Source organism: Delphinapterus leucas, chromosome 14, assembly GCF_059928025.1.
Source record: "Delphinapterus leucas isolate spDelLeu-1000000601 "Yukka" chromosome 14, BTC_Dleu_Yukka2, whole genome shotgun sequence".
Classification (NCBI taxonomy): Eukaryota; Metazoa; Chordata; class Mammalia; order Artiodactyla; family Monodontidae; genus Delphinapterus; species Delphinapterus leucas.
In genome coordinates this window covers 5,364,997-5,382,609 of record NC_143142.1, presented here as the reverse complement: position 1 = coordinate 5,382,609, position 17,613 = coordinate 5,364,997, and the positions used below count along the sequence as shown (strand labels likewise).

Genomic DNA, 17,613 nt, shown 5'->3' with positions numbered 1-17,613 from the left:
GAAATTCTTCTGGAAGTGTTTTATTTCAGTGATTGCAAGTCTCTGTTTATAAGGCTGGTCAGAAAATAATACCACCATTAAAAAGTGCTGATTTTAAAAATCTGAGAATGCAAATATAAGCTATACGTACATATTCTATACATATCTGTATGTTTAGAAAATGTTTCAAAGAACAGAACTGGATGGGAATTCCCCGGTGGTCCAGCGGTTAGGACTCGGTGCTCTAACTGCCAAGGGCCTGGGTTCAATCCCTGGTCGGGGAACTGAGATCCTGCAAGTGGCGCGGCATGGCCAAAAAATGAAAAAAAAAAAAAAAAAGACAACAGAACTGGAGAAAATAACAGAAAAGGAAACAGATCATTATGGAGACTTACCAGAGCTAGAAGCTCTGAACTCAGGTTAAATTATCTTTTTATTTCTAGAGTTATATGACTGGAGTGTCACTTTCCTCCTTCTTCTGCTTTAGTATTTTCAGTCACATGTATATATTTATTTTAATTTGGCTCTAGCTCCCACCTTCACAAAAGTCTCAAGTTAGCCTGTGAACTTATCTCTAAGAGTGATTATTTCTACAGTCACAGATTCACTGTTTTGCAAGTATACCATTTTCATCACACGACTTTAAACACACCCTCTGTTGTAAGTACATAATAATCAAAATCTTTAATAAATCCTAAAAATTTCCCCCGAATAGCACAAAGCATTGCACTGTGTATATATTCCAACATTGTATTAAAATAATTAGCATTAATTGAAAGCACTACTTTATTCAATATAAACATTTAAAATAGGCATTTCTGGGAGTTCCCTTGTGGTCTAGTGGTTAAGATTCAGTGCTTTCACTGCCCTCGCATGGGTTCAATCCCTGGTCAGCGAACTGAGATCCCACGAGCTGGGTGGCAAAAAGAAAAAAAGAGAGACATTTAACTCATAACCCAGTTCCAGCATTTCTTCACTTTTTTTATCCTATACACAAAAAAATGTAAGTGGCTTGGTCCTCTTTCTCAGCCTCTGAGTTTGGGTAGGTAGTGTATTACTATTTAGAGAAGAAATGCTCCATAAATGTTGAAAGATTGAATTCCTGTAAGGAAAAGCAGAGTCATTTTTCTAAGGTTTTGTCCTTGGGGCGGTGGGACATTCCGCAAGGAAGTGAAGATCTAAGTCTCCAACAAGACACAGGCCTGCCTTGAAATGCCTGCATCGCTTAGTCGTGTCATGGGATCCGACCACAGTCACCTTTGCAAGATCCCTCAGCTCCTCAGATCTCACCCCAAGGCAGCACAACCTTGGAAACCTACGATATGTGCGTGTACGAAACACAAACATATCCTGGTCCTGCCCTAAAGAGGCAAGCTGATAGCTTCTCAAGCTCATTTTGTCTTCAGGAGGGGGAATGAGTGTGGTCGGACCAATTGGGGCAGGGAGAGCTTCAAATGCCTCCGGCACGGATCACATCTGTAATTCTAAAGAGCCCAAAGGTTAACTCAGACCATGCCCACATCAAAAGTAGCACCCTCCTCACCTCCACCCCCCGCCACTCTCTAATCTGTGACTTTATTATCTTCGGGCACCTCTCACTAACTTGAGTGATCTGATGAATTTGTTCACTTTCTTCCCACCGGACTTTGTCGGGTTCCCTCTGATTCCCCCAGCGCATTGAGTCTCGCACATACTAGGAGCCCACTATACACATCTGAACATCTACATGAAAGACTAAGCATGTCTCAGACACTTCAGACGCAAATCCCCCCTTTAGCCCCACAGGAGTCGAGCTCGGGGCTCGACTGAACGGTGAGTATTCTGGGATTGGGGGAGACAAACAGTTGCTGCAGGTGAGTTATCAAGGTGACAGCACTCCGCCTCAGAGGTCGAAGTAGGACCCCGCCCCGCGGCCCAGCGCCAATTGGGCACGGCTTTTTCCGAATCCCCTTTTCGATTGGCTGAGAGGCGAGGCCTCGATGCACCGCAACGCCTTGCGATTGGTGGCGCTCTGGCCCGCCTTCCTCGGTGCGACGTACTGGGCTGATGCGAGGGCAATTCTCTGCCAGCCAATCAGTGTGCGATCTGAGTGTGGTTCGACCGTGCGACTCGGATCCCTCCGCCGCCGCCGCCGCCGCGGGTGCCGCCTCCTGTCTGGGCTGGTTGCACCCGGTTAGGCTTCCATTAGGGTCGGGGCGGGGTCCGGTATCTTGGGAGAGGCCGTAGAGAGTGCCGTCGTGCCAGCTGGAGGAGAGAGGGACGGAGGCCGGCGGCTTTGTCCAGAGGGCGCTTTCGCTCCTTCTAAGGACCCCCTCCAGCAAATTCAGACTCTTTCGTGGCATTCTAAAAGTTTAAAAAACAAAAACAAAAGAATCTCGGGTACAAAGGCACACAATAAGTAAAAGAACGCTAATAAAAAATTTCAATTGCCCGAAATTTCCAAAAGAAATAGCCCAGTAGAGACTTATAATACAGACAGCCAAATTCTGAACCCTCAGTATCTTTCATCGCCCCATAAGTATTTATTGAACTGCTACTTTGTCCCGGCAACCGTGCTGCCCTGGAGGCACACCAAGGACTTAGTTTCAGATGGTGATTAGCGCGGTGGGTGAAAAAAAACGGCCATTAGGGTGGAGAGTCTGGGCAGTGTTTTGAATTGTAACCACCTACAATGAGATGGTGGGGGAAGGGTGTGTGTGTGTGTGTGTGTGTGTGTGTAAATAAGATTTCTCTGCATCTTATTACACCATCTATACCCCCCTTCACCATTTGTGCCCCCTGACTGCACTAGAGACAAGTTTTCAGGAAATACAGTCCTTCTCCTGGGAGCCTGACTCTTGAAGAATGAACTTTGCAAATACATAAGAAGCCAAATCAAGCCAGAGGGTGGCAAGTCACCTCATCTGGTCCCCGTGTCTTGCCCTGTTAAAAACAATATAGAGGGCTTCCCTGGTGGCGCAGTGGTTGGGGGTCCGCCTGCCAATGCAGGGGCCGCGGGTTCGTGCCCCGGTCCGGGAAGATCCCACGTGCCGCGGAGCAGCTGGGCCCGTGAGCCATGGCCGCTAGGCCTGCGCGTCCGGAGCCTATGCTCCGCAACGGGAGAGGCCGCAACAGCGAGAGGCCCGCGTACAACAACAACAACAAAAAAGAGTATAGAGAGGAAACCATGGCAAGCCTTAGAGGACTTGTACGGCTGTTTTAAATCTGTAGGATTAAATGAGGCCTCTGCTTGTAGGAATACCTCTTTCACCAGAAGCACTTGGCTCATAAGGATTAGGGCTGTCTTAACACCCAGTACATAGTGTATCACCGAGTTGTGGGTGATCTTGAGTGGCTGAGTGTCATACAGAAAGCACAAGAAAGTGGCCTGTGCCCTCTGGGTGTTTGCCTTAGAAAAATGAACAACGTTAAGAGTTGCAAGTTAAGTTTTATTTGGGGCAAAATGAGGACTGCATCCCGGGAGACTGCTTCAGATGACTCTGAGAACCTGCTCCAAGGAGGTGAGGGGGGAGCCAGGATATATAAGAGTTTTGCAACAAAGGGCGGGTAGCCGGGAATGTCGAAAGATTCTTGTTAATTAAAGAAAACCAGACATCTCAAGTTAAGGGATTTAGCGCTTTTCTATGTATGGGAAGATACAAGAGTCTGGGATCACTGAAATCATTCCTTTGAGATGCACTTCAGCTCTCTGGGGCCAGTATCCTGTATTTTCACATCCTGAGTTTCCTCAGGGCTCATGGGCTCACTTTAGAGGTTTGCAATCTTTGGTGACTGTGACATCCTTTGTTTATTGATACGGCAGGAAATATTCCATTTATAAATATTCCATTTATCAAGTGGTAGAGATCAGTGAGCTGTAGGGGACATTTGCATTCATGTGACACATATTTCCTGCCTGCCATGTGCCACCACAAGGAGAAGGGACCCTGCTTTCATGGAATTTCATGGCAGTGGGAGAAGACAGAATAGAAAAAAGTAAAGAAATTAATAATCAGAATGATTTAGACTTAGACTATGAAGGAAGCAGAGCGAAATACTTGTAGCTTGGGGAAGGGGAAGGAAGGTGTATTTAATTGTTGGCTGGCTGGGGAGGGCCTAAGGGAGGGGATGACAGTTGAACTAATAACAAATGTCTATGTCAGTTGATACCAGAAGTGGTCCAATTCATCCAAAACCAATTTGCCAAATGCCAGTGTGCCAAATAAGCAATTCACTGGGTTAGCAGAATTGGCCAGATATACCAATTTATCAAAAAACAGGTTTTATGTGAAAACCACTGATAAAATTTCATCCCATTCTCCTACTCATGCTTTTTGTAACCAAATGAGCCTTGCATTTTCCCATGCCTCAGCTCATGCCTCTGTATGCCACAGAAAATATTCACCCACCTTTCATTTCTTTTATATGTATTTGCCCTTCATCAAAGTGTACGTCAAATTCAACATATCCATGAAAGCTTTCAGTTCTGAACGAAATCATGGAAAAGTACTTATTTGGCACTTCCACAGGAGATCACACTGAGGCAGGAGGTAGATGGGCTCCAGGCTAGACGTTTACAACGGGCCTCCTGTTCACACTTCCTGAGGGGAGAAGAAGATGGGCTCCAGGCCAGACATTCATCACCAGCCCCCTGTTTCCATTTGCTGAAGCAAGAGACAAACAGACTCTAGGACTACATATTTATGACTGGACTCCTGTCTATATTTTGAGATCTGCACCTCGATATAAAAACCAGTAAGAGAAATAGGGTAAATAACCGGACATTGGACATTTTTATGGCAGGGATGGAGTGGGACTAAATCCTGTTAAAAGATCAAGAGGTCATACATCTCTGATCCTTGGGGCAAGGGAGACATTGCACATGCGCAGAAAAGCTCCTTGGGGGTCAAAAAGGAGGGGACACCACCCCATAATATGTGATGCTAAGGTCGTCGTATAAGCGTCTGGGCTGTAATCCATGTGGGAAAGACGTTGCACACGCATGTTTGGGAGGGTCCTAGGGCAGGGCAGGTGGGGAGAAAGAAACCTACTATGGATCGGGCTCTGGGGACCTTGTGGTGACCAGTTAGACAGGGTTTTGCTCCCGTGGAATGTGCATTCCAGTGTTAAAGGGATGAACATACATACACGAATCCCTCGCAGATGAGTCTTCTTCTGGGTTGAGATGGACTCATGCTTTCACAAAGGAGATGACTTGCAGACAGAGCTAGAATTGGTCCAGAACTTGGAGGTCAGGGGAGGGGGCTATTCTGGAAGCACCCTGTCTTAAGTTAGAATCTATGTATCTTTGTCATGACTGGGAGATGCACACTATTTAGGATTAAGTGGTGGAGGTAGGGGGTGGCTTCCTAAAACTCCAACACTGCAAAAAACTGTATTGGGGGAAGCTGATTGGGTTGCTGTTAGAATAAAGAACGACGAGGAATATGGGAAGGTCCCTAGCACAGTGCCAGCGTGCGGTAAGATTACAGTAAATAAAACTTCAAAATACATCCCATCCCATTTTTCTCTCCATCTCCACAGCCACCATCATCTCTTGCAACATCATCGTAACCAGCCCCCCTGCTTATGTCCTTACTTCCTGAAGGCTATTCTCAACACAGCGGCTGGAGGGATTCCTACGACAGCTATAGTCAGAGCTTGTCCTTCTGCTCACCACCTTCCAATGTTCTCATGTCACCCAGTGTAAAACCAAAGTCTTCAACGGTCTCCAGGACGCACCTGAGCTTCCACCTCTTCCTTTATTGACCTTGTTCTCTACTCTAGGTCTCTCTAGTGAAAGACATTGGCCTCCCTGCTAGTTCACTAACCAAGTCCAACACTCTCCTGCCTCAGGACCCTAGCACCTGCTGTTCCCTCTGCCTGGAAACTTTTCTCCCAGATACTAAATAGCTCACTCCTTCTTCAAGTTATTGATAGAAGTACCCTTTTTAATGGGACCTTCCCTGACAACCTTTTTTAAATAGAAACACTCCTCCCATGCTTTCTACCCTCCCCTGATTTTTCATAGCACTTATTACCTTTTATTATATGAGTGATAATCTACATATTACTCTATTATGTATATTATGATACTCCTTGGTATACTGTTTTTTATTGTATATATTATACTATGTATGACATATATATAACGTATAATATTTGTTGATTGACTCCGCTTCTCCCCACACCTGTCCCCCACCCCTTATCTCTTGTTGACAGAGGGCAGGAATTTTGCCTCGCTCTGTGTTGTATCTGCAAAGCCCGCACAGTGTCCGGTACCCAGCAGGCGCTCGGTAAATAAGGGCAGGAAGAATAAATCAATCGTGAGTGAACGAACACATGAACGAGCCTGCGGCTTCTGGCTCTTGCCTTCGGGCGCTGCTTTAACCCCTTCGCTCTCCTGGTGAGGTCGGGGAGCCCGGGCCCAACGCGCCTGCGCAGCCCCACCGGGTCTGCGGGCTCAGGCTCTAGTCCGGGCGGCGGCAGCACTCCTTTGCGAGGCGCGGCCCGCGGAGGGTTACATTCGGGGCGGAGCCGCAGAGCTGAACGCCGGGACCTTCGGGGGCGGGGCCTTCGGGGGCGGGGCTTGCTGAGAGTCCAGTTAGGGCTGCATCTCCTCTTAAAGTTGTTCCACGTCGGCCGCTCCGCTCAGCCCCGTGTCCCGTGGCCCGGTCCCCATCACCGCGCAGCCCCGGCCTTTCCGCCGGTCGTCCCCGTCGCAGCCATGTCCAAGGAGCCGCGGGGTGGGCGGGAGGAGATCCTGGAGTGCCAGGTGATGTGGGAGCCTGACAGCAAGAAGAACACGCAGATGGACCGCTTCCGGGCGGTCGTGGGCGCTGCCTACGGCCTGGCGCTGGGTGAGTGCGGGGCGCGCGTCCTGGGGGCTCCCCGGCCACCTCCCGGGGCCAGGAGCTTCCAGAAATCGGGCGCCCCCCCTTGGGGGTCCGAGGAACCACCTGACAGAGGGACCCTCCTCCTGGGGTCCCGGGCGCCCCCTTTTCCAGGGCGTTGGTGTCAGGGTCCCTTCTAGTTGTTGGAATGGTCTCCTGATTTCCAGTCTCCCTCCTCTGGGGGTTGGACGAGCCGCTGGACGGGGGGCCCCTCCCCAGGGGTGGGACATCTTCTGACTGTGCGGTTTTGCCCCCTTGTCTGTGCGGGTTGTCACCTCCTCTGCTTTCAGGGAGCCGGTCCCCTCTTCACTGCAGCATCCATCTCCCTGAGAGTGTTCCCCATCTGGTCTTGGAACCCCTGTGGACTGAGAGGTCCCTTGCTAGGCGTTCCTACCTGTGAGGTGTGCTCCCTGGGGTCCTGCCCTCGAGCCTTGGGGGCTTCCTCCCCGACCCAGGGCCTTTCTGGCTTTTAGCTCTTCCCTTCTGTTGGTGGGGAGTCACTTGTCAGCCAACAGTACCTCGTGCTGCCCCCTCATCCCCTCCCCAGGCTGACCCTGCTAGAGGCCAGCATGGATTCTGGGCACTGGGGAGAAGGGTGGTCAGGTAGGAGTCTGCCTCTGGGATTGGGGCCGAACTCCGTCCCCTCACGTGTTTACACTCCCAGCCCCGAACCGGACCTAGTCAAGGGCCCCCCTTCCAGCTGCCGCCCTGGCCTCGGGAGCCACCTGGCTGGGTGTGGACCTGGGCGAGGAGGCCCTTTTCCGGATGAGACGCTTTCCCCCGCATCCACCTGGCTGGTCTACCTACCTTCTTCACCCTCCCCGCCTCAGGGGTTTGCAACTCATTATGGCCCTTTCCCTCCCCTTCGGGCCCCCTCCGCTGGCTGCAGGGACCCCTGTGTTTCTGTTGGTGGCATCACAGTTCTCAGGGAGCCTCACAGAAATGGAGGTGTGGGCCGTCTGACTTCTTACATCGTCCCCTTTCCAGCCCAGCGTCAGCATCTCCCCTGGGGCCCTCGTTTCCTCTGCCCTGAACTGGCTGGTTTCCCTGCTTCCTGCTTTTCCTCCCTCTGCCCTTCAGTGCCGCCTGCGTGCGGGCTCTGCCAGAGCAGCCTTGATGCACAGGCCTGACTTTGTCACGCCTGGGCTCCAGGGCTTACAGTGGCTCCTTGTTGACTGAGGATTTGCAAACCCTGCCGCCTGGCGGCTTCCAAGTCCTCCACAGCATGGTGGGTGTCATAGCCTCCACGGAGCCCCTTCCCTTGGCTAGCCCAGCTGCGTCCCTCTCCCGCCCTCCTGCCCCCTGGACAGTGAACCCCTGTAGACAGGTGTGGCTTATTACTCGCCAGGCCTTGTTTCAGGTAGTAGTTGGTAATGTGTGCTGGATTGGGGGATAGACCTTTTTTTTTTTTTTGCCACGCCGCGCGGCTTGTGGCATCTTAGTTCCCCGACCAGGGATTGAACCAGGCCCTCGGCAGTGAGAGCACGGAGTCCTAACCACTGGGCCACCAGGGAATTCCCTGGGGGACAGACTTGATTCCTAAGAAGAGCCAGGAGTGGAACTGCATTCTTCTGTGTTACCGTGCCGTGGTTCTGTCTCTCTTTCCTCTGCCAGCTGTTCCCCCTGCTGCTTTACAGAACGATTTCACAGAAGGGCCGTCCTGTGAGGTGCAGGAGACTGAGCTGTAATCTGACTGCCGGGATTTTGAAGTGGCTCCACCACTTACTAGCTGTGTGATCAGAAGGAAGTCACCCAATCTCCCGAGCCTTGGTTTCCTCACCTGTAAAATGGGCATAATGAGAGGACCCGTATCACTGGGTGACAGATGATCGGGCCGAGCGCCCACCCGCACCTGGCCTGTGGGGTTTGCTGAGTAGACACTGGCAGAGGCACCAGTAGCTCCCCGTCTGCCTGCCCAGCTCCTCTCTGCCCTTCAAGGCTGGGACTGGTAGCCTGCGGGCCACGTCGGGCCTGCAGACTTAGTTCGGGCGGCTCACACACCGAAAGACCGCATAGGAAAAGTAAGATTTGCAACTTCTTTTGAAAACCCAAAGGCCCGTGCTGCTGGGTCTGTGTGCTCACGTGACGGCACCAGCTGGGCTGAGTGGGGCTCCTCTTTTGGTCTGGGGGTGGCTTAGACCTTGGTGTTTTTCTTTTCCTCCTCTCCCACGGCTGATGGTTAACCCACCCTGCTTCTCTCCTTTCCGTGGACCTGGCCCTGGACGTTTTGGTCTTTGCTTTAAGAGCCAACTCAAATGCTGCCTTCTCTCTGATTATTCTCTCTGACCGTTTTCTCCTTTCCTCTGCTCTCCAAGTGCATGTAATTTGGACTTTCAGCCTGTCTTGCCTGTTCATTTATTTGTGAGCATTTTTTTTGGCTGAGCAGCATACGGGATCTAATTTCCCTGACCGGGGATCGAGCCTGTGCCCCCTGCAGTGGAAGCGTGGAGTCTTAACCACTGGACCGCCAGGGAAGTCCTCAAGTGTCTTTATACCACAAACTGTGACTCGCCTCTGCGTGCCAGCATCTGGGACAGAGCTGGCCAACAAACAGAAGGCCTGGTCTCTATTCTCCAGCAGCTCAGGTGTACTTGTGGGGAGAAGGCTCGTGCAAAGGTAGCAGCGCTGAGCAGCGGGTGTAGGGATGCGTGCTGTCCGCCTTCTGAGCTCCGGGTCTATCAGGATGCTGTTGAAGAGGGCTGGCAGGATCTTGAGCTGAGACTTGAAGGTGTAGGCTGGTCAGAATTCTCACAGATGGAGAGGAAGGAGCAGGTGAAGTGGCAAGCGAGGCTTACAAACTCGGATGCCTGCGGGGACCAGGCAGGTGACAGGGGTATTAATAACAGCTAATATTTAGTGAGTGCTTCCTGCACGCCAGGCCCCATTTGGGAACTTTACACGGATTAACTCACTTAATCCTCAGTAACCTGGCCAAGTAGCTGCAGCTTTGATCTCGTTTCCCAGCTGAGAAAGTGGAAGCGCAGAGTCGTGGTTGAGATCTCGCAGCTGTGAGCCGTGGAGCTGGGCTCAGTGCTCGTCACCGCCGGGTTAGGTTGCCTCTCGCGTGGGTGTGAAGGGCCAGGTGGGGCAGCTGTTAGCTGCTCCAGCTGACTGTCACCGTGTGCAGTGACAGGGCACCAGCTACCTACTGCTGCGTTGCAAACCACCCCAAGACTTAGTGACGTAAAACGACGGTAAATGTTTAGTATTTCTCAGTTTCCGCGGGCCAGGCTTCTGGGAGTGGCTTAGCTGGTGGTTCTGGCTCTGGGTCTCCCGTGGCTGCATCCACCTGTGGGCTGGGGCTGGAGGCCCACTTCCCAGGGGCCGGCTCACGTGGCAGTGAGTCAGTGCTGGTCGTGGGCGGGAGGCCTCCGTTTCACGCCGCCTAGGACTGCTTGAGTGTCCTCACAACATGGCCACTGGCTTCCTGCAGAGCAAGTGATCAAGGCGGAAGCTGCGGTGTCCTTAGGACTTTGTGACCCAGCCTCACAAGGTGCACTCGGTCATTTCCTTAACAGTCGGGCTCAGCGGGGGGAGGGGACGACACAGGGACGTAAATACCAGGAGGCGACACTCGTTGGCCAGCTTCCATGGCCAGACGTCCTGTCTTAGGAGAGGCCAGAAATCCTGCACTTTATTTGGAAACCGAATTTAACGTCAGCCCAGTTTCTGAGCATCGCGCAGACTGAACTAAACGTGCCGGTGGTCCGTCCCCCAGGCTTCCAGATCGCAGCCTCTGAGCTGGGTGGGGGGACGGCGGGGGACACGTGTGGGCAGAAGCCCCAGGAGCCCCTGCTCGACTGGAGAATCGTGTCAATCCCTTGGCTGAGTCGTGGACGGTGGGAAAGTTTCCGCTCAAAGCCCACCCACTCCTCCGCCGTCCGCTGGGGTCCTTGCGGTGCTGAGATGCTGCTGTGACTGCTCGCTCCCGGGGTCGGCAGGCTGGTTACATCCTCCGCCCTCCCGGATGCTGTGGTGGCGCCCTTTGTGATGATGGGCTTTCCAGGTCTTCAGGGGGAGGCCCTGCGCCGTCTCTCGTGTCAGCCCGGAGGAGTTTTTGGTGCTGGAGCTCTTTGCAATTTGTGAGGACCAAGGTGACTTAAAAAGCACTTACATAGATTGCCTGAGGCCTCACAGCTAATAAATGGCCAAGCCAGGATTTGAACCCAGGCCTTCTGGGTCCAGAGTCCATGGTTTTTAGGCATGCTGGTTAAGGTATAAAATCACCGCCTCGTGACTTTTATTCATTTGGGGAGTAGCGGTGGTGGGTTTGCTTTAACAGAAACTAAGACGCCCTGCGCTCCCAAGACCCTCTCTCATCAGGCGTCTTTGAACCCCTCAGACACACGTAACTCCTCAGGTGTGTCCATCTTATCACCGAACCAAGACTTTCCTCCTAAGACTTGTAGGAGTCATGTGCCTTTTTTTCTTTCTTTTTTGTTTCAGAAAATTATGATGACTTATATCATTGGTCAGTTGAGTCATATCCGGACTTCTGGGCAGAGTTCTGGAAATTCAGTGGAATTGTCTTCTCACGCACGTATGATGAGGTAAGTAGAGATTGTGCTTACACATTATCTCTTCGTGGTTCTGATCCAAAATGAAGTGTTTATTTTGAGGAAGACTAAATCATATCTTCTTCTAAATCCCCACATCAGCGGGAAAAAATCATTGCCCTAGAGAGTTGGCAGGAAATTGTGTTGGGGTCACGGACCTCATGGGGACTCTGTAGGCTCCGGGCCCCCCGATGCGTGTGGACCCATGCCTCGTCCTGGGAATCTGAGTGATCCAAAGAGTAGGGCATCGCTGTATTTTTGTTTTATTAAAATTTTTTAGAATTGCGGTAAAATACACATAATACAAAATTTACCATTTTATCCATTTTAAAGTGTACAGTTCAGTGATGTTCCATACATTCACATTTTAAAAATTTATTTGTTTTATTTATTTATTTTTGGCCGCACTGTGCGGCCTGTGGGATCTTAGTTCCCCAACCAGGGATGGAACCTGGGCCCCCCGCCGTGGAAGTGTGGAGTCTCAACCACTGGACCACCAGGGAAGTCCCCATACTGTAATTGTTTTTTCTTTTTAAAATTTATTTATTTATTTATTTTTGGCTGCGTTGGGTCTTCATTGCTGTGCGCAGGCTTTCCCTAGTTGCAGCGAGTGGGAACTACTCTTTGTTGCGGTGCGCGGGCTTCTCATGGCTTCTCTTGTTGCGGAGCACGGGCTCTAGGCATGTGGGCTTCAGTAGTTGTGGCACGCGAGCTCAGTAGTTGTGGCTCACGGGCTCTAGAGCTCAGGCTCAGTAGTTGTGGTGCACAGGCTTAGTTGCTCCGCGGCATGTGGGATCTTCCCGGACCAGGGCTCGAACCCGTGTCCTCTGCATTGGCAGACGGATTCTCAGCCACTGCACCACCAGGGAAGCCCCCTGTAATTGTTTTTTAAACTATCAGTAGTTTTGTTATTTACCTGGATTTTAGAGATTTTTATTTATTCCTTCAATAAATATCCAGGGAATAAGAAGTCTGTTGTATGTTTGGTTTGATTATGGGGTGAGCCATTCTGAAAGGTTCACCTGAAGAAGAAACCAAGGTTCCAGCCCTGATGGCTGAGGCACGGATCCAACTTCCTAAAAACTGTGGCAGGGTGTCCGGTGGGCCGTGCACTTTGATCTCCTGGTTTCCATGCTCTGGTCAGCCCTGGAACATGTGGTAGCTGCCGTGTCTGTCCGTCTGTCCTTTTGTCATCAGCATCACTCATAAAGTAGGTGCTTAATAATTAGCAGACTAAACTAGTGGGGCGGAGTTTTCCCTTGGCATTAATTTTTTTTAACTTTAGTGAGGAATAATTGATACATCTAATTTGTTTTTTTTATTTGGTTGCGCTGGGTCTTAGTAACGGCAGGCGTGCTCCTTAGTTGCGGCATGCGAACTCTTAGTTGCGGCATGCGTGTGGGATCCAGTTCCCTGAGATTGAACCCGGGGCCCCTGCATAGGGAGCACGGAGTCTTAACCACTGCACCACCAGGGAAGTCCTGATACATATAATTGTATCTATTTCAAGTGTACACGTGAATGATTTGATATACATATGCCTTGCTGAATGAGTACCAAGTTAACTGACACATCCGTCACCTCACACAGTTACCTTTTTCTTTTTTTTTTTTTGTGGTGATAATGCTTGAGATCTACTCTCAGCAACTGTCAGGTACACAACATCGCATTCATTTCTGTTCTCAGTTTCAAGCTTTTGGGCCAGGTCAGCGTTCAGTCTGTACAGCGATCTAGTGATGCCTTGGGCTGGCGAGTTAGCTGGCCTCCTGTGACGCGGAATCCCTTCTCTGCATCTGATGTTGCTCTCACGCACGTGTGTGTCTTGGTTTGCTGTTGTCCTCTGTAGGTCGTGGACATGTCCAAAGGGATTGCGGACGTCCCCGAGTGGTTCAAAGGCAGTCGCCTCAACTACGCGGAAAACCTCCTGCAACACAGGGAAAATGACGGAGTGGCCCTTTACGTGGCACGTGAGTCCCGACAGCTACTCGGATTTTCCTCTCTTAGTGTGACGGGGCCACGTGTTCAGAGAGGCTCCGAAGCACTCAGAACCTGCAGTATATGATTCCAAACAATAGCTCGGCACCTTTTTTTGTGTGTGTGGTGAAAAACACAAAATACTAACTTTACCATCTTAACCACTTTTACATGTACAATTCAGTGGTGTTAAGTACGTTCACATTGTTGTGAAGTAGATCCCTGGAACTTTTTCACTGAAGCTCTGTACCCGCTAAACACTGATTTCCCCATCTCCTCCCCCAGCCCTTGGAAAATTATGTTAAAAAAACCACAACCAAATCAAAGGATTCTTCACTTAATAAAAACATTCCCAGTAGTAAAAAAAGAATCTTTAAATGGCAAATTCTGGGCATGCGTCTCAAGGATGCCCTTTCCCAAGCTTTTCTTTTCCGGAACGTCGATTAAACCTGCATCTGGTTTGCATTCCCTGCACCTGTGTAGCGTCTCCTGGGCGCGTATGTCTAACCTGTGTTTGAACAGGTGTGAGTTTTCATCCGTGTCTGTGACTCAGAACCTCTCTTTTTAGGATGGTCCGAGGATGACCTGTCCTTTTTCTCTTCCCAGGGGAAGGCAGGGAGGAGATCGTGAAGGTGAGTTTTGAAGAGCTGCGGCGACAGGTGGCTTTGTATGCCGCGGCGATGAGGAAGATGGGCGTGAGGAGAGGAGACCGGGTCGTCGGTGGGTACTTCTGGTGCCTGTCACAGTGGGGGCAGGGGAGTGGCTTGGAAGGAATGAGGTGGGGTCGGGTCAGATTGCACGCACACGGCTTCGCGTGTGTACACGTGCGGCACAAACCAGACGAAGAGGGACGATCGTTGCAAGTGCGGCCCAGCCAGAGTGAGCTGGGGTGTGAGGGTCCCCGGCTCCCGGCCTCCATGTGGGCACGTCCCCCTGAGCCAGTGCTCACAGACGTCTACATTATTATTAATAATAATTTTTTTAATGAATTAGTTATTATTTTTTTAATGAAATGTGGTCCTTAAACTAAACACAAACCAGAAAGTTCATCAGGTCCTTGATGACAAAGCCAGGACCCCTTCCAGGGTCGGGAAAAGCTGCTGCATTTTCTGGGTCTGCCCACCTCCAACTCGATGCTTTCCTGAGGAATTCCTGAGGGCTGGTTTCCATTCTGTGATTTTTGCCATCTGTGCTGACATGATTGTAGACTGATTCCTAACCCCCAAAACCCAGCAGAGGGAGTTTTGTCAGTGGAGGGACTCACTAGACTGATTTTCTCTGACCCACAGACGCCAGGGCAGGTGCCACCAGCCTGCTTGTTTCCCAGATGAAAAACTGAGGCCCAGAAGAGAAAAGTAAACTAATCATTTTTTTTTTTTAAACTTGGAAAGGACTTTATTAAAAAAAACGGGTGTTGATTTAAACAGTATAGACAATTTCAGTTCATAAGGTCGTTAACTGAAAGTGTGTGGATATTCTCAGCCTCTGGAGGTAATAAATAGACAGTCACTTTTTTTGGCCGAGCCACTTGTGGGATCTCAGTTCCCCGACCAGGGACTGAACTTGGGTCCTCGGCAGTGAAAGCGCAGAGTCCTAACCACTTAGCCGCCAGGAAGTTCCCTGAGAGTTAGAGAGGCATGAAATTTGATAGCCAGGACACTTCATCACACGTCTGTTGGACGATGGGTTGTAATTATTCGGTGCCGCGATACAGCAGCGTGCGCCTGGGCCCGAGGTTCCTGGTGCCCGGCTGGTGGCCCTAGGCCACACTGTTCCTTGGGATCCCCACCTGGGCCTCCTCACTCAGTGCGGCTTCTTCCACTTAGTTCTTCCTGGTGAGAACTTGTTTAGCAGCATCCACTCCCTGGAGTCAGGAGACCTTCCCTCGGTGCCTGGCGCTGCCTTTGGGCCTGTGGGTTTGGATGACTTTCTCCTCCCTGGACCTCGAGTTTCTGCATCTTTAAACAGGGCAGCAGAGAGGCTGAGGGGCTTGTTATGTAGAGTCTCCCGTGGGCAGAGAAGTTAGGTGGGCTTTCTCGGCCCTGCCCATCCACACACACCCCGGGAGGGGCTGGTGACAATGACGGATGTGTCCAGAGGCGGTTCCCAGTCTGGGTCTGGCTGGGGTTCTGTGTGCTTTTTGCTGCAGTGCTGGGGTCAGAGTTTATTTTTTATTTTTTTTAATTAAAAAAAAATTTTTTTTTATGGGGTCAGAGTTTAAATTGCTCCTTCTGGGATCAGGCATCAGATCTTATTCTTAAACCAAAGAAGAGGTCTTCTCTGTCCTCTGGCCACACGACTTCACTCGTGGCACCAACCCCAGTGGCATCAATGGTGTCCGTCCCCTGCTTGGAGGCTCGCTGACCCCCGCTGCCTCCAGGGTGGGGATGAGAACCTGCAGCCGGGTCGGTGGCCCCGCGCGCTTGCTTCCTTCCTGCCTCTGCACTCCCCTCCCGGCCCCTGTCCTCCTAAGAGGGTCCGGCAGAGCCTTTGTTGGGAAGCCGGCCTCCGCCCCGCCTGCCCCCAGCTCTGTCCCCAGATGGCCTCACTCAGGGAAGCCCCCTGGTTGCCCCTGAGCCAGGCCCTCCTGTTGGACCCTCTCGGCATCTCGTTTTCATTCTTCAAAGGATGCATCATTGGTAGTTACCTGTTTGGTTTTGTGATTATTTGAGCATCAGTCTCCTTTGTTTGGCTCTAAAACCCATGAGGCCTGGGGGTCTGGCTGCTGGGCTGCTCTCCCCACCTCCGGGGGCCATGGGACCAGGGCTGCAGGCCGGGCCGTCAGCAGGAGAAGCCACCGGCATGTTGGCATGACCGTGCCTCTCCCGTGGGACTCACTGCAAGTGGGCGCTTGGCGTGTGTTTGCAAAGAGGGCAGCCTTACCCTGTGTAAACCATGTGAAGGGGCCAGACCCCGAGTGTCCTTCTCAGATGATGGAGCTGGGCATGGAGCGACCGCTCACTGTGTTACTTGACTGGAGAGGAATGAATAGTAAAGGACGGGTAAGGGTTGTGCTGCATGATCGCCTGTCTCGGCCCTGGATGGAGTGTTCTACAGATCCAAGGGTTTACCCTGGTTCGTTGAGGTCTCTGCTCAGAAGCTGTCCGTGCTGTCCTGTGGAAAAATCCATCACCACTCTCTCTGCACCCCGCTTTATTTTCCTTTGTCGCCTGCTGCCTTCTTGAAATCACAGGATTATTCGTGTGTGTGTGTGTGCACGTCTGTCCTCCTGTACCAGAGGATGGGGCTTTGTCTTCTCTTCACTGCTGCATCTCAGTCTGTGGGTACCTGGCTCATAGTAGGTGTATAACGAGTGTTTATTGGATGGAGGCATGAGAGTGCTGGGTCAGAGCAGGCATTTTTGTGGTTGAAACCTCAATATCTTGGGTTCTTCGTGGTCCAATTTAATTTGTCTAGAAAAGGAATTCAAAAGGTTCTTCTACCTTCCAGTAATTTTTCTTCCCTCCAATTTTCATTTTTAAAAATCTCCCTTTGAAGCAAACGTTTCTTGAGAAGGAGAAACGGAGAACAGGACATCCTGGGGCTGCTGCTTGGCCGTGCTTACATGGGGGACGCCTGCTCCGTTGCCCTTCTCTCCTCAGAATCAGGCTGGTGCTTGGTGACACCCCCTTCTTGAGTGTCACATCTTGGATTCTAATTTGACCTGATCACAGTTACTAGGACAGGGGACTGTGTTTCCCAGAAGAGAGCGCTAGGGAAGATCTTGTGCAGAGGGAGATTGAATGGGGAGATGCTTGGAGGCCTTCAGAGATGCGGTTACAGCTGCTCACTGCTCACGGCGCTGCTCCTTGTCTGTGAAGCGGGCGTCTCCTGGCTGCGTGTCAGTCCCCACAGCCGGCAGGTCACCCAGCCTCCCTGGGTGGTAAGTCCCGCCCTGCCTGGGGCGATGGCACCGTGGAGACACCTCAGTACGCTCACAGCCAAGTCTCTTCTTGGCAGCTGACATCCGTCAGCGGGCCTGCTGTGTGCCAGGGCTGGGCGGGGCCCGGGGGCCGTGGGAGCAATGCACGACCCCTGCCCCATGGGACACCCAGCAGGGGAGATGCAGTGAACCCAAAGAAACAAAGCACCCACCGCTATGGTCAAGTAGGCAGTCCAGAGCCATGGGAGGAGGGGCAGCGGGAGAGCTGTTCACGGCACCACGGGGTGCTGGAGCCCAGAGGGCTTTCGTGTCACCCAGGGAGGGAGCCGTGTTCAGGGCAGGCCCTGGA

General features: G+C 51.5%; 1 protein-coding gene across 5 annotated transcripts in view; it reads left to right on the top strand.

The window, feature by feature from the left end:
* Nucleotides 1–6,555: 6,555 nt before the first annotated feature.
* The window catches only part of AACS (acetoacetyl-CoA synthetase), a 50,031-nt gene continuing 38,973 nt past the window's right edge, over nt 6,556–17,613 (top strand). For 3 of the 5 annotated variants that reach the window (XM_089894355.1, XM_089894354.1, XM_022597761.3), the window contains exons 1-4: nt 6,556–6,818; nt 11,298–11,401; nt 13,254–13,374; nt 13,988–14,101. In XM_089894355.1, the coding sequence (XP_089750481.1) occupies nt 6,686–6,818; nt 11,298–11,401; nt 13,254–13,374; nt 13,988–14,101 (472 nt within the window). In that variant the 5' untranslated portion in view covers nt 6,556–6,685. The remainder of the gene's footprint in view (nt 6,819–11,297; nt 11,402–13,253; nt 13,375–13,987; nt 14,102–17,613) is intronic. The other 2 variants (XM_022597760.3, XM_022597759.3) reach the window with 1 other exon arrangement.